General features: G+C 46.8%; 1 protein-coding gene across 1 annotated transcript; it reads left to right on the top strand.

The window, feature by feature from the left end:
* Positions 1-1,731: 1,731 nt before the first annotated feature.
* ELF5 (E74-like factor 5 (ets domain transcription factor)) lies at positions 1,732-12,410 on the top strand (the record flags this gene model as incomplete). Its single annotated transcript, XM_008564169.1, has 4 exons — positions 1,732-1,782; positions 10,008-10,076; positions 11,139-11,334; positions 11,779-12,410. Coding segments are annotated over 4 exons (413 nt in total), but the record flags the coding sequence as incomplete, so codon positions are not given.
* Positions 12,411-13,383: the final 973 nt, after the last annotated feature.

Raw genomic sequence — 13,383 nt, 5'->3', positions numbered from 1 at the left:
ACACTCACAGAGCCATGGAGAGGAGCATATTCCATCCTAGAAGAGGGTGTAGCTTGGCAGTCCTAGCTTGGCCACATGTCAAGTCAACCTAGCCTGTGTTCAGGCTCAAGCAGCCCCTGTGCTGGGGTCTCCTACCACAGGCACCTCCCTTCTCTGGCAATTGTCACATCAGAAAATACCTGTCCCTGGTGCTCTTACCTCAGGGCTCTGTGCAAAATGAGAAAGCTAAAAGCCAACTGTTTTTCAATGGGCTGTAAGTTGCCTCATCTAATGCTAAGGAATTCCTGGAGTCACAGTGCCACCTCCAGTGGTAGATTTTCAGGCACTTTCTAAGCCAGGAGGACTTCATGCTGAGCCGTATAACTATCTACTCCACCAACCCACTCCATTCTGAAATTCCTCCTTTAGTGTTTCTTAAGCGGGTGTGTGTACTGTGTATTGTGGAAATATGTTCATTGTGACCATAGTTTACACTGTCCCAACTTGCCCTGGACACAACGTTTCTACCTGTTACCTGGAATAATTATTATTAACATAGTGCTACCTTTTATTCTCAAGTGTCTCCATTTGGACAGTACATTAAATGGTGAACTGGTAATTGCCTGGTGTGTGCCTTGCATTGCCTCATACATTAGGGCACTGGCAGAAGAAGACACAAACAAGGAAATTTTGACGAGGGGAGAAGTTGGCGGGGGCTCTGGGGCCCAGGTAGGTATTGCAGTAGCATTTGAGGGCCCAGAAATGTGGGGACACTGGTCCCTGGAAGGCGAGTGAGCGGGATGGGTCGAAGGCAAAGGGAAGCTTCCACAGTGCAGGAGAGGAACCAGCCGCCCTTCCTGATCTCGGTTGACCCTTTGGGCAGAGTCAGCTGAGGTGTGTGGCTGACCAAAACCAGTGAGGACGCGCACCAGGAAGAAACAACCACAAATGTCCCAGGCTTCTTAATGAATGGGAACTAGTCCTCATGTTGGACACTGAGCTAGGAAATAGGTGTCCTTCAGCCCGTGGCTGACCAAAACCAGTGAGGACGCGCACCAGGAAGAAACAACCACAAATGTCCCAGGCTCCTTAATGAATGGGAACTAGTCCTCATGTTGGACACTGAGCTAGGAAATAGGTGTCCTTCGGCCTGTACTACTACCTAGAAACATGATCTGAAACTCCTAATTCAACCCCAGCCCACCCCGTTCTACAGAGGAGGAACCGAGGCCCTGACCAGTCGTCTAAATCCTCACGTTCTCGGCGTCCACAGAGGGCTCGCGCTTCTCACAGCCTCTTGTGCCCGTTCTCCCCTTCTACTGGCACACAACAGCCATTTAGATCTCCGAGGGATGAGACGCATTTTGTCTCATGTTGCCCGTCAGAGAAACCAGTGAGCCCAGAAACTGAGTGACTGGGTGAGGCCACACAGGGGTCAGTGGTCCAGCCCAGTGCAGAGCCCAGCCCGCTGCCCCCAGACCAGGCCTCACTCCCCAGGGCCCACTCAGAAGACCCACACTGCTGGGATACCTGGCCCCAGGTGCTCTTTCCAAGTTTAAAGAAAAAGAGACCACTCAGGGGGGCTTCAGGGTGACTCCATAAGGGCCAGATGGTCTCCAAGGTTCCTTCTAAAATAAAACCACCCCTCAGAGGGGACAGGCACTCTTGCTCCCGTAACCCCTCCTCTCCTGACCTGGCCAGTGGAAGCCAGGGTTTCATGCTGTGGTCTGTGGGTTTCTTTTTCTTTCCCAGGCTACTCCTTTTTCAATGACACTGAAGAGACGAAGGCCACCATCAAAGACTGTAAGTAACCAAGCTCAAGCAGTCCATGGCTATGTGAGGGCTGTTGTTGGGTGCATGGGCTTGATCATTCTTTTAGGACCACACTAAAAGGTTGATGCACTGAAACAATCACAGACTTCCAGAAGACGGTGGCGAGAAGTGTGGTGGAAAGAGCGTGGGTGTGAGACTCTGGGACCACAGCTTGGGTCTGTGGATTAGCTATCCTCCCCAAGATTCTCTTTCCCTATCTAGAAAATGGTGTGACCCTTGCTGGGTTGTGGTGAGTTTGAAAAACAATGCACACAATATGCCTGGTGTGTGCAAGCAGTGTAGATGCTCCAAAAACTGGTACCAGTAGCCATAATAATAATAATCACTAACCATTAGAGGCCTTGTGATCAATAATGTTTATGAAAAATCTGAGTTTCCTAAGTAGGTCGAGTTTATAATTATAAGATGATGGAGAATCTCAAGTGGCCTTGTCGATTCTGGAGATCAGCCCTTCCTGTTTCACTTTTGCAGATGGAGAAAGTTTAGGAAAGGGAACTATAGAGCTTTCACTTTTAAATGATGATGATTATTGTGCTAGTAGTTGTTAAGTCTCATGCAAAGGTCCCGGCCCCAGAGCCAGGAGGAGATATGGTCCTGGGCAGGCCCTTTCCTCCATGAACCTCTGCTCAATCATGAACTTCTGCTCAGTCCTCTGCAAAGAGAGGGCAGAGCACAGGGTGGCTTCCAAGGCCTCGGAGAGGTGCAAGTGGAGGGGCAGACACAGAGGGACACGTTGTTATGGTTTATTTTTTCTCTCCTTAAAGTCCCCAACAATCAACTGAGGGTTCAGGTTGTGCAGTTCCTGGTTAAAGAAGGTTTTTGGATATTTTATTTCATTTGGGGAACTTTAGCACAGGAAAAGCAGGTCCATGAGCTGCATGCTGTGGTCTTAAGCAGACATGCCCTGCCCTGCCCTGCCCTGCCCTGCCCCATGGATCCCAGCTGCCCAAGCATGAGCAGTTCTGTGTTCTGCAAATTTCCTGCATTCAGGGTCCACAGGGGTAGCATCTCTGCCTGCCTAAAAACAAAATTTTCGCACTGTTTCCTAGCTCTGGTGGAACCCCTTCTGACCCATCCACAGCAGCCTAGGGGTTATAAATCCCAGCTTTCACTACCCAGTCCAACCCCGGCAAAGCCCCTTGAAGAAAGGAGCCTCCCCCCTGCCCAGGAGCCATCACTGTGTCTGAGTCCAAAGGCTGGAGCCCCAGGCAGGCGTTTACTCTTTTAAGCCGCAGCTAGCTTGCCCTGACCGGCCCTATTTCCAGGTGTCGGTGTCTCCACCTATAAATGGGGATCCCTTACCAGCCTTCCTCCCTCTCAGCAAAAGGTAGACAATGAGCTAGGAAGCGGTGGTCTGCCCCATAAGTTCTTTAGGAGTAGATGTTACCTGAATGTATGACTGACCAGCCACAGTTTGATTCACTGTGATGGTGATGATGACGATGATGACAGCGATGACAAAGATGAGAATCACAGTTCACATTTACTGAGTACTTACTATGAGCCAGGCCCTGTGCTAAAATCTTTATAGACATTATCTCAGGTAATCTTCCCAGCTACCCTATGAGACAAGTACTAGTACCATAGCCTTTTTATAGGGGTGGGAAATAAAGTTTAGAGGTTAAAAGTGACATATTAGAAGGCGGCGGATGACCCAGGTGTGTCTAAATCCAAAGCCCTTAACGCCTTTGATGCCCTCATTCATTCATTTCTTTCTTTCCCTTTTAATTCATTCATTGATTCATTTAGTCAAGAAACGTTTATTGAACACCTACTATGAGCCGGGCCCAGAGCTCGGCCCTGTGGCTGCAGCGAGGAACACAACTTAGGTCTTGCCCTCACTGGAGCAAGGGAGGGACAGAAATGTTAAACAGACAATCCCAATAATAAATATGTAATTGTTGGTCATGGTGACATTATAAAGGGAAAGGGCAGGGTGCTTGGTGTGTAATGGAAGAAAGATCACACTTAAACTGAGGACCAGGGAAGACTTGGAGGAGGACATATTTAAATGAAGCCTAAAGGATGAGCAAAAGTGAGCCAGGAAACGAGGGAAGAAAAGGTTACAGGGAGTGCATGGCAAGCACAGAGGCGGGAACTATCTGGGAGTCTTTGAGAAAGAACCAAGAGAGGCCAGAGGGTCTAGCGTTAGGTTATCCAATACAGCAGCCGCTAGCCACCTGTGGCCGTTTAAACTGATTAAAATTAAATAATATTCAAATTCAGCCCCTCAGTCACACTAGCCACAGTTCAAGTGCGCAGTAGCCACCGGTGGTCAGAGGCTGCCATACTGGACTGCTCAGATTTCCCCATCACGGAAAGTTCTCTCGGACAGCACTGGTAGAGCGTCGGCAGCACCAGCAGGAGGGGCAGGAGCTGAGGCCAAGGCAGGGCAGATTTACAGGCAGCAGAGCTTGGATTTCATCCCGAGCAGGCGGAGAAGCCACTGACGGGTTGTAAGCATGGAAATGACGAGATCCCATCTGCACACCAGCAGGAGGGGCAGGAGCTGAGGCCAAGGCAGGGCAGATTTACAGGCAGCAGAGCTTGTATTTCATCCCGAGCAGGCTGAGAAGCCACTGACGGGTTGTAAGCATGGAAATGACGAGATCCCATCTGCATTTTTTTTTTTTAAAGATGACCGGTAAGGGGATCTTAACCCTTGACTTGGTGTTGTCAGCACCACGCTCTCCCCAGTGAGCTAATCGGCCATCCCTATATGGGATCCGAACCCGCGGCCGTGGTGTTATCAGCACCGCACTCTCCCGAGTGAGCCACGGGCCGGCCCTTTGTCAGCACCACGCTCTCCCCAGTGAGCTAACCGGCCATCCCTATATGGGATCCGAACCCACGGCCGTGGTGTTATCAGCACCGCACTCTCCCGAGTGAGCCACGGGCCGGCCCCCTCATTTGCATTTTAAGAAGATCTCTCAGGTTGCTGTGTGTGGATCAGAAAGGAGTCTAGCTAAGGAGGCTACTGCCCAGGACGGTGATGATGGTGGCCCAGACCAGCAATGTGGAAGAGATGCAGGGACGTTTCCAGAGGCAGAAGTGGTGGGCGAGGTTCTGGGCTGGCATCTCTGGAGCACGCACTCACAGAGTGGGACGGTGGCTGCCTTGGGCTCTGCCCAGTCTGCCCCAATTGAGAGGGGCACACCTTCTAGAATGAACTCAGGGTTAAGGAGTCTGGTGAGTCCACCTGAACACCAGCCCCACAGGCTCTGCCATATTCCAGCCTCTGCTGCCACAGCCAGGACACCACAGCCTTCCCCTGGGCCCTTCTCTGGCTCTTCCACAGCCTGGATGACCACACTTCTCCCAAACAGAAACCCTAATGTATAGTTTGACGGGCACAAGAGTAGGTATAAGGACAACACACTGGTAGATTATCCAATTAGCCCATTCTAGAAAATCCAAGACATATGGTCACAGTGCCTATGGTCCCTGTGATGTTTCATGTTTTCAGATACCCCCAACCCAGAAATGAGAATCCGCCTTTCAATGCTGATGAGCCATCCAGAGGCAAGGCCTGGCCAGTGAGGACAAAGTGGCACCCTGGGGCCTCTGGCAGTGTTTCCACTGGGTCTTCAATGAGGGTGAATAGCTATCATTACCATTGCTTAAGCACTTACTATGTGCCAGGTATGGTGCCATCATGCCCAGTGTTCTATATACACTATTTCATTTAATCCTCATCATGACTCCATTAAGTAGTGCTGTTATCTGCACTTGTAAGTGAGGAAACCAGAGGTGTAGTAACGTGATTAAATGCAGAGCTGGGATTCCAACTCATTTTCTCAAAGCCTACGCTCTTATACATTGTGTTACACATGCACACACGCGCATGCACGTGCACCCATGCTCCCAGGCCCTCCTATTCACTCTGCATTTCACTCAGTTGAGACCCAAGGTCCAGGGACTCCTCTAGGTCTGGGTCCAGCTGGACAATACTGCCGACAAGAGGATGATTTTCAACTTAGTGCCCACTGAAGGTGCCCAGGCCCACAAGCGATGAGACCATCAGAGCTGGCCAGAGTGAAGCAACCCAGCGTTCCCCACTTGGTCTCTTGTCTCCACCTGCCTCCCTCCCTCCCGTCTCCACTGCAAATGCCAGTGGAGGACACAGCAAGCCCAAGAACAACACCCAGAGTCCATATTCTCAGCAGGGCACCTCCTTGCTCCAGAGCCTCAGAGCTTCTCTGCACTATCTTGGCATGGGGTGTGGGCTCTGTGGCTGGACTGCTCGTGTCATGGGTATGTGATGAGCTTGTTTTGGAAACCCTGCCACCTGGGGTTTCCTAATCCCAGCCTCTGGAGGACGGTTGACTATGATTTTAATCAGTGATTGAGACTATATACTTTGGCCTGATTTTTAAAGTGTCCAGTCTCAAGGCCAACCAAACCTCTCCAAATCTCACAGACAGCAGAGAGCCTGGGCCCTGCCTTCACGCATCCACACTAGGCACAGCTCAGCTGCAGAGACACATTCACAATGAAGACAGGGGTGAGGCAGGGAGCTGCACCCTGAAACACCACTGGCATTTGCAGAGGAATGTAGTGGGTTTGAGGTGCTGCTAAAGACCCACCAGCTGATTTTGTGAAGGTTTTGATTTGGGAAACTGCCTCAACATTGACATCGCAGTAATGACTTCAGCCCCTCTGCCGCCACCCCTGCCATGGCGGCCACCGCCAGCCAAGCGAGGCCATGAATCTGGTCAACCCATGAATACATTTGAAGCCACCACTGAAGAACTAGGAACAGACAGAACAGGATTGTGCCTGGCAAGACCAGCCATCCCCAAAACCCTACCTCATGCTGACCTGTACTGCATTCATCCCATCAGGCAAATATCTTTCATCCGAAACACAGAGGAAAAATCATAAAAATTAAAAGGGTAATTTTTTTCTCCCACTTCCTGCCATTTTGGCATTTCAGTGAAAGCTTATTGCCTATTCATGATTAATAATTCACCTTTGTTTATTTTTATGACTCCATTTGTGTTCTCTCTTCCTAAAAGATTAAATCCAAACAGTGGCTAGGTCTGGGCGTAGTAATAGATGTGCATTATAGGGCACATCTATAGAGCAAACACTCAGCAAATCTGAGCTAATAATTAGTCACTAAGTGTCGATCAAACTCCTGCTATGAAAGACAGGATAAAGTAGTCACTGTGAACATTAGCTTTGAAATGTGTACTCTCTGGGTCCAAGTCCTGGCTCCACTATCTGGATAAAATCCTTAAACTCTCTGGGCTTGAAATTCCTCCTCAATAAAATGAAAATCACAATAATATCACACAGGGTTGTTGTAAGGATTAAATGATATACTGTATGTGAAGCAGTTAACAAACACTTGGCATTTAGTAAGTACTCTGTAAACATCAGCTGTTAGGAGAAGAGAAAAAGAGTCAAGATGGATTTTTACTGTAGCACAGGACCAGTGCTATGATACGGAGGAACACGCAGATGGCTGTGGGACTCAGGAAGGGTCTAGCCCAGAGGACAAGTTCAGAGAAGGCTCCTGAAGAGGTCTTGTGAGAGCGGGAGTCAGCCAGATAGAAGTGGGAGGCAGGGAGCCTGTGCAAAAGTCCTGAGGCAGGGGAAAGGTTAGCCCCATTGTGACCATCTGACCCAAGAGAAGGAAAGAAATTGAAGAGCGGAAAGAGATAAGGTTGGAGATTTGGGTGGGGATGAGTTTCTGAAAGGCCTGACTCCCATGGCAGCCTTCCTGCTGGACACAACAGGGAACCGCTGCACGATGATCAGCCAGGGAGTGACATGATCCAATGGCACTGAGACAGGTCACCCTGGGCGACCATGTGATGCACAGGATGCCATTCCTTCCCTGACAGCATATGTAGTCCTTCATTGAGTAGTTATGGTATACTAGACTATACAGTAGGTGTAGGCAGTATAGCGGCTGCTCAGTGATACCTATTGAGCATCTGCTCTATGCCCAGCACTGTGCCAGGTGCTGGGGATGCATCTGGAGACACAAATCCTGCCCTCTAGTGGGCACAGACAGACAGGGAACTATGTAAATAAATACATCATGTAACGTGCTGGAAGGTGATAAATAAAGTAAGGGAGGTGGACGTGGAAGAGGCCAGTGTGTGCGATTCCAACCCTGGTGGTCAGAGAAGGCCTCACCGGAAGGTGATTTTGAGACAGGATGGAGATGAGGGCGTGAACCCACAGATATACAAGGGCAGAACATTCTGGGCAGAGGGACAAGCGAGGGCAAAGCCCCAGGGGTGGAATGTGCCTGCCTGTTTCAGAAAGAGCCCAGGGGCCGGTGTGGCTGGAGAAGGCAAGCCAGGGACTAATGTTATGGGAAACATTAGGCTCCGCGTAATTGATATGGAACTCCCAGGCCCAGCTGCCTGTCTCCAGACAAAAGCAAACTAATCAAAAGTCAAATGGTGAAAACAGAAGTCAGCTTTTATTCAGGAATGCCAGTGACCTGAGGAGAGATGTTAGGCAAACCCACCTCTCCGGTAAACCTGAAGGAAAGGGGCCAGGCTAAAGTTGTCTCCCAGACTCAGGTTTACTGAGAGGTTTTTAAAGAGGGGGTTGAGGGAACAGAACATGGGGAGTGAAAAGCAGGAGGGAAGGAGATGTGAGCTATGAGGGTGCGTGTCTGTGAGTCAGGTATAAGTTCTTGCCAAAGCCTCATCTGGTTTCTGTTCTCATCCTCACCTTCATCTCAGGACCCTACAGGATTTTGATGTGCTGCAGAGTAGAATCAATTCTTCTGCAACGTCTTTTGTGTGGTTTTGCTCTGCAGAGCTCTGGTTGACTTGGCTGGTGCCTGGGGTCAGCTTCCAGTCATTCAGCCTTGATCACTTCTCACAACTCTACAAGTCTCAAAGAAAGAACTGTTAGCTTTGCTAAGTACTGATTAGCTTCTCAGCCTTGTTCTCTTATTTAGCAAACAAGATAAGAAAGTCAAGAGGTGGAAAGAAAGAGTGGAGAGAAAAAAAAACTGCATTTTAAAATCCTGCCCGCTTCCTGCCCCTCAGCCCAGGTGGTTTTAGGTTCCAACATGGCTTCAGTCCTGTTCGCTCCAACACTAAGAGAAGATCTTGGCAGAGGTTTTTTCTGGGTTTTTTTTTTTTTTTTTTTGGTTTTTTTTAAAAAGATGACCGGTAAGGGGATCTCAACCCTTGGCTTGGTGTTGTCAGCACCACGCTCAGTCAGTGAGCAAACTGGCCATCCCTATACAGGATCCGAACCCATGGCCTTGGTATTATCAGCACCTCACTCTCCCGAGTGAGCCATAGGTCGGCCCCTAAGAGGCAGAGGTTTAATGTGGGCAGGAGGGGACAGATCCAGCACCACCTTTTTAAAAATCATGCACTGCTTTGGGACAATGCTTGTCCAGCTGTCTCAGATTGACACTTACAGAGCAAGTTACAATTTTTCGCAGTATTGGCTTAATACCTTGCTTTCTACTATCCAGAAGCTCAAGTCTCTTTGCTGTTACTTGGGTCCCTTCTGGTCTGTTCTCTGCACAGCAGCCGGAAGGATCTTCTTAACGTGGATCTTGACTTCACACCTTGATATAGAGTCCCCAGTTCTCACTGCGGCCTCCAAAGAAGGCCACCCACTTCCCCAGAACCCTGGCCCGGGCACCTGCACACCTGCTTCTTGGGACTCTCTCCACACCTGGCTTTACACACGCTGCTACCTCGCCTGCAATGCTCTTCTCCACCTCCCCACACTGGTTCCTTCTGATCTTTGTCTCTTAGCATAAATGTTTCCTCTTTGTGGGGCCCTCCCTAGCCACCCTTTCTAAAGTACGTACTTCCCCCACCCTTTCTCTATCTAATGTCTTGCTTCTTTGTGACACTTAAACCAATGAGCGATGTGTTCGTGCCACTTGCATTGTGCTTCAATTCCACCTGAGCAGGGAGCACGTCTGTCACATTCGTTCTTGTATCCCCAGCACCAAGTCCAGCACCTGGCACACAGTAGGTCCCCAGGGCTAAATACAAACAACCAACACTCCTTAAAAGCACATACTACGGCTTTGATATCTTTGCAACTCCCATGCACTAATCACCCCCAACGTGCCTAACATGGTGTCTTCTACCTCAAAGGCATTTAACTGATGCTTGCTCATTTTGGTGTGCTTTGAAGTCTAAACGTGACCACTGCATTCCTTCCCACTGCTATAAATCCTTCTATTGCAGATGCTGATTCCAATTGCTTGAAAACAAGTGGCATCAAGAGTCAAGACTGTCACAGTCATAGTCGAACAAGTAAGTGCGGAGACGCCATTTTTCACTTCTGATTTCTTAAATCCATTCCTGAGACAACATGATCTGCATTAATAAGTTTCGAAGCTAAAGGTTTGAGTGGGACCAGTTATGTCCCAAGAAAGGTAGTAAAGAAGTGATAACATGTATGATTGCTGTCACACATGTTATCAAAATCAGATTTATTTCTTCTCACTTGGAAATGGCATTATAAGAATTAAAAGTGAAGAAGTAAATTTTCTAACCATGTTGTATTTCTGAATAAGAGTTTATTTTTCCTGGTCCACCGTGGGTCTTTCTCACTGAAGTACTCAGGGAAGGAAAGAAAAGAAAACCCAGGAGCTGGCAATTCTGTTAGCCTTTCCCAGCACTAGGCGGTCTGCCCAGCACAGAGTCCAGCCTTCGGTTTCACAAATCGTTGTGTAGAAAGTGATCATTACATGCTACATATGGTTCTAATCACTTGATATGTACTAAGTCATTAAATCCTCTACCCTATCCCATGAGATAGTTACTCTTAGTATCCCATTTTACAAATAAGGCAACTGTAGAGGTTATGGTTACAGAGGTAGGAAGAGGTGAATTCAGGACCCAAACCCAAGCAGATTCCAGAGCCGGTCTTGACCACTAATGGAACAAGAGAAAGACCAGATCTTCATGAAAAACAAAATTGTGGGATTGATCTACCCAGACAGTTGTGGCTATGGGATCTTAGTACAACCATACTACCTGCCAGAAAGAAGAATGAAAAGATAATTTGACTGTCATCTCATTCATTTCATAAGAATTAATCCATCGTCCCACAGAGTAAAGAGTGTCCGTGAGCCACAGTGTTGACAGTCAATGTAAATTTGGTGTCTCTGTCTGTGTGTTTGCAATTGCTTTAATGGAAGACAGACATTTCACAGCTTGGTAAGGTTCCAAGTACAACACTCAGTCATAACTATGGGAAATACCCCTGGAAGCAGTAATTCTCGTGGGTTAATGAGAAGTTGTACAACTCTCCTCTTAAGATTAAAAATATATATATTTTTAAGTAGCTAACTTTTTTCCCCTTCTCAAAAGGCCTCCAAAGTTCTCATCTATGGGAATTTGTGCGAGACCTGCTTCTATCTCCTGAAGAAAACTGTGGCATTCTGGAATGGGAAGATAGGGAACAAGGAATTTTTCGGGTGGTTAAATCAGAAGCCCTGGCGAAGATGTGGGGACAAAGGAAGAAAAATGACAGAATGACATATGAAAAGTTGAGCAGAGCTCTGAGGTAAGTTAATAACAGAAAGTACCATGAGCCTTCAAGAAGAGTTATATAAAATGACCAGCTATAGAAAATTACACTGTTTTTGCAGCTTTTTATTTGATAATGGAAAGGTCATGAGATAGCACTTTGGCTCTTAATTACAGGTAGGATTATGGTTTGTAAATTGACACTGTCCTTTTCATTCTTGGCAGTATTCCCCAGGGATCACTCTGAATCCAGGCCATCTCGCACATGTACACAAAACACGTTTTGAACTGAGAATGGTAGGGTTCAATCTTCAGGATGTCTGGGAAAGGTTTAAGTGTAAATTGATAGCAGGGTGTGAAAATACCAGGGTAACCAAAGACCCGCCTTGTCACCTGAGAGGAAGAAGGAGAGAGTGTTTAAGTTCTGTTGTTTTCCTAGGGTGCAAACCCTCCCCGATTTCTCTTCTGTTTGCTTTCACAGATACTACTATAAAACAGGAATTCTGGAGCGGGTTGACCGAAGGCTAGTGTACAAATTTGGAAAAAATGCACATGGGTGGCAGGAAGACAAGCTATGACCTGCTCCAGGCATCGAGCTCATTTTATGGATTTCTCTTTTTAAACAATCAGATTGCAATAGACATTTGAAAGTCATTTTGGGCTTTTATTGTTTTTTGTTTTTTTTTTAAACCTGTAAACGTGCTGATAAAATTTCTCCACATCTCAACTTACATTGGGTTTCAGAGTTGTTGTCTACTTGGGGTGATGGCAGCAACCCTTAAGAAACCCTTCTCCTCACCCCAAGGAGAGGAGGGAATAATCTTTTGTGGTACCTTGATCAAACATTGTTCCCCTAATCAAGAGTTGCAGAACCACAACACCAATGCCAGTTGGTATTGCTCAGAGAACAAGGGTCCAATTCTGCCATTAGGGACACATCCAATACTCCCATTTCTAAGGTTCAAAAGTTGTTAGATGGTTAACCGTGGCAGCTCACAAAGAAAATAAAATAAAATGTGATTAGTTTGTAACTTATAGCAGAAGAGAGTAAGATGTAAGATATACATGCTTTAGATTTTAAATCATTAAAGTTAAATTCCATAGAAAAGTTTCTTAATTAATAAAAGAGATAAGCCATCATGAGATAGAACTGAATTTAGCATAGGCTAATAGTACATTTCTTAACCATAGCATCTTTCTGACCGCTCAGCAAAACTCCTGTGCCATCCTTCTGGAGTTAAACCCTTAAAATTAGCTACATTATTAATTGTTGCTGAGTTTATTTCCCCTCTTCTACTAACTGGTGGCTGACATCAGATATGCAAAGAGTTACTGGTCAACAGACACTTCCATAAATTTCCAAATCACTGCTGTTTCTATGATTCAAATTGTCAACACGATAAAATCCTGATTCACTTATTCCGTCTGTGGTCAAGACATTAAACATTTATAGAACTGGAAATGTCCCAACAACTCCGTAATGGCCAATTAAATTGAGTCTCTCATTATGTCTTCCTACCTGATGTGCGCTCAAGCCCTAAAACACATATTTCCTTAATAAAAAAAGCAGCAACAGTGAATTTACACCAATAAATGTTCACGGGTTAGAATCTGCACTGATGTTTTCTCATCAGTCATCAGTATGTAAGTTATTAGCGATGTACAGTTAGGTGGCCGGCCCCTAGGACTTCATATCAGAGCAGGAATCAGCAAGTGATGAGGCACTGAACCACAATACAGGCTGAAGACTTCCACGCTTAGAGCTTAACTTCAAAAGTAACTTGTTTTTAAAAATGTGAATTACTGTAAAATAATCTATTTTTGGATTTATGTGTTTTCCAGGTGGATATACTTTGTAAACAATGTGAATAAAATATTTAACATGTTCAACGGTCTCTGTATTGCTCAAATCAGCATGGTAGGCTCAATAAAGCATTAACCCTTCCCTTTCCTAGCTGTTGGGAGTTGGAAGTTTTTTTTTGTTTTTTTGTTTTTTTTGTCTTTTGTCTTTTTCCGTGTCCGGCAACAGATCGCAACCCTCAGTGTTGCCCCCGTACCGGGGACCGGCAACGGGATTGCAACCCTC

The sequence above is a fragment of the Galeopterus variegatus genome, unplaced genomic scaffold, assembly GCF_000696425.1.
Source record: "Galeopterus variegatus unplaced genomic scaffold, G_variegatus-3.0.2 Scaffold17026, whole genome shotgun sequence".
Taxonomy (NCBI): Eukaryota; Metazoa; Chordata; class Mammalia; order Dermoptera; family Cynocephalidae; genus Galeopterus; species Galeopterus variegatus.
Note: the sequence above shows the minus strand (reverse complement) of the source record. Positions and strands in the feature narration are given on the sequence as shown.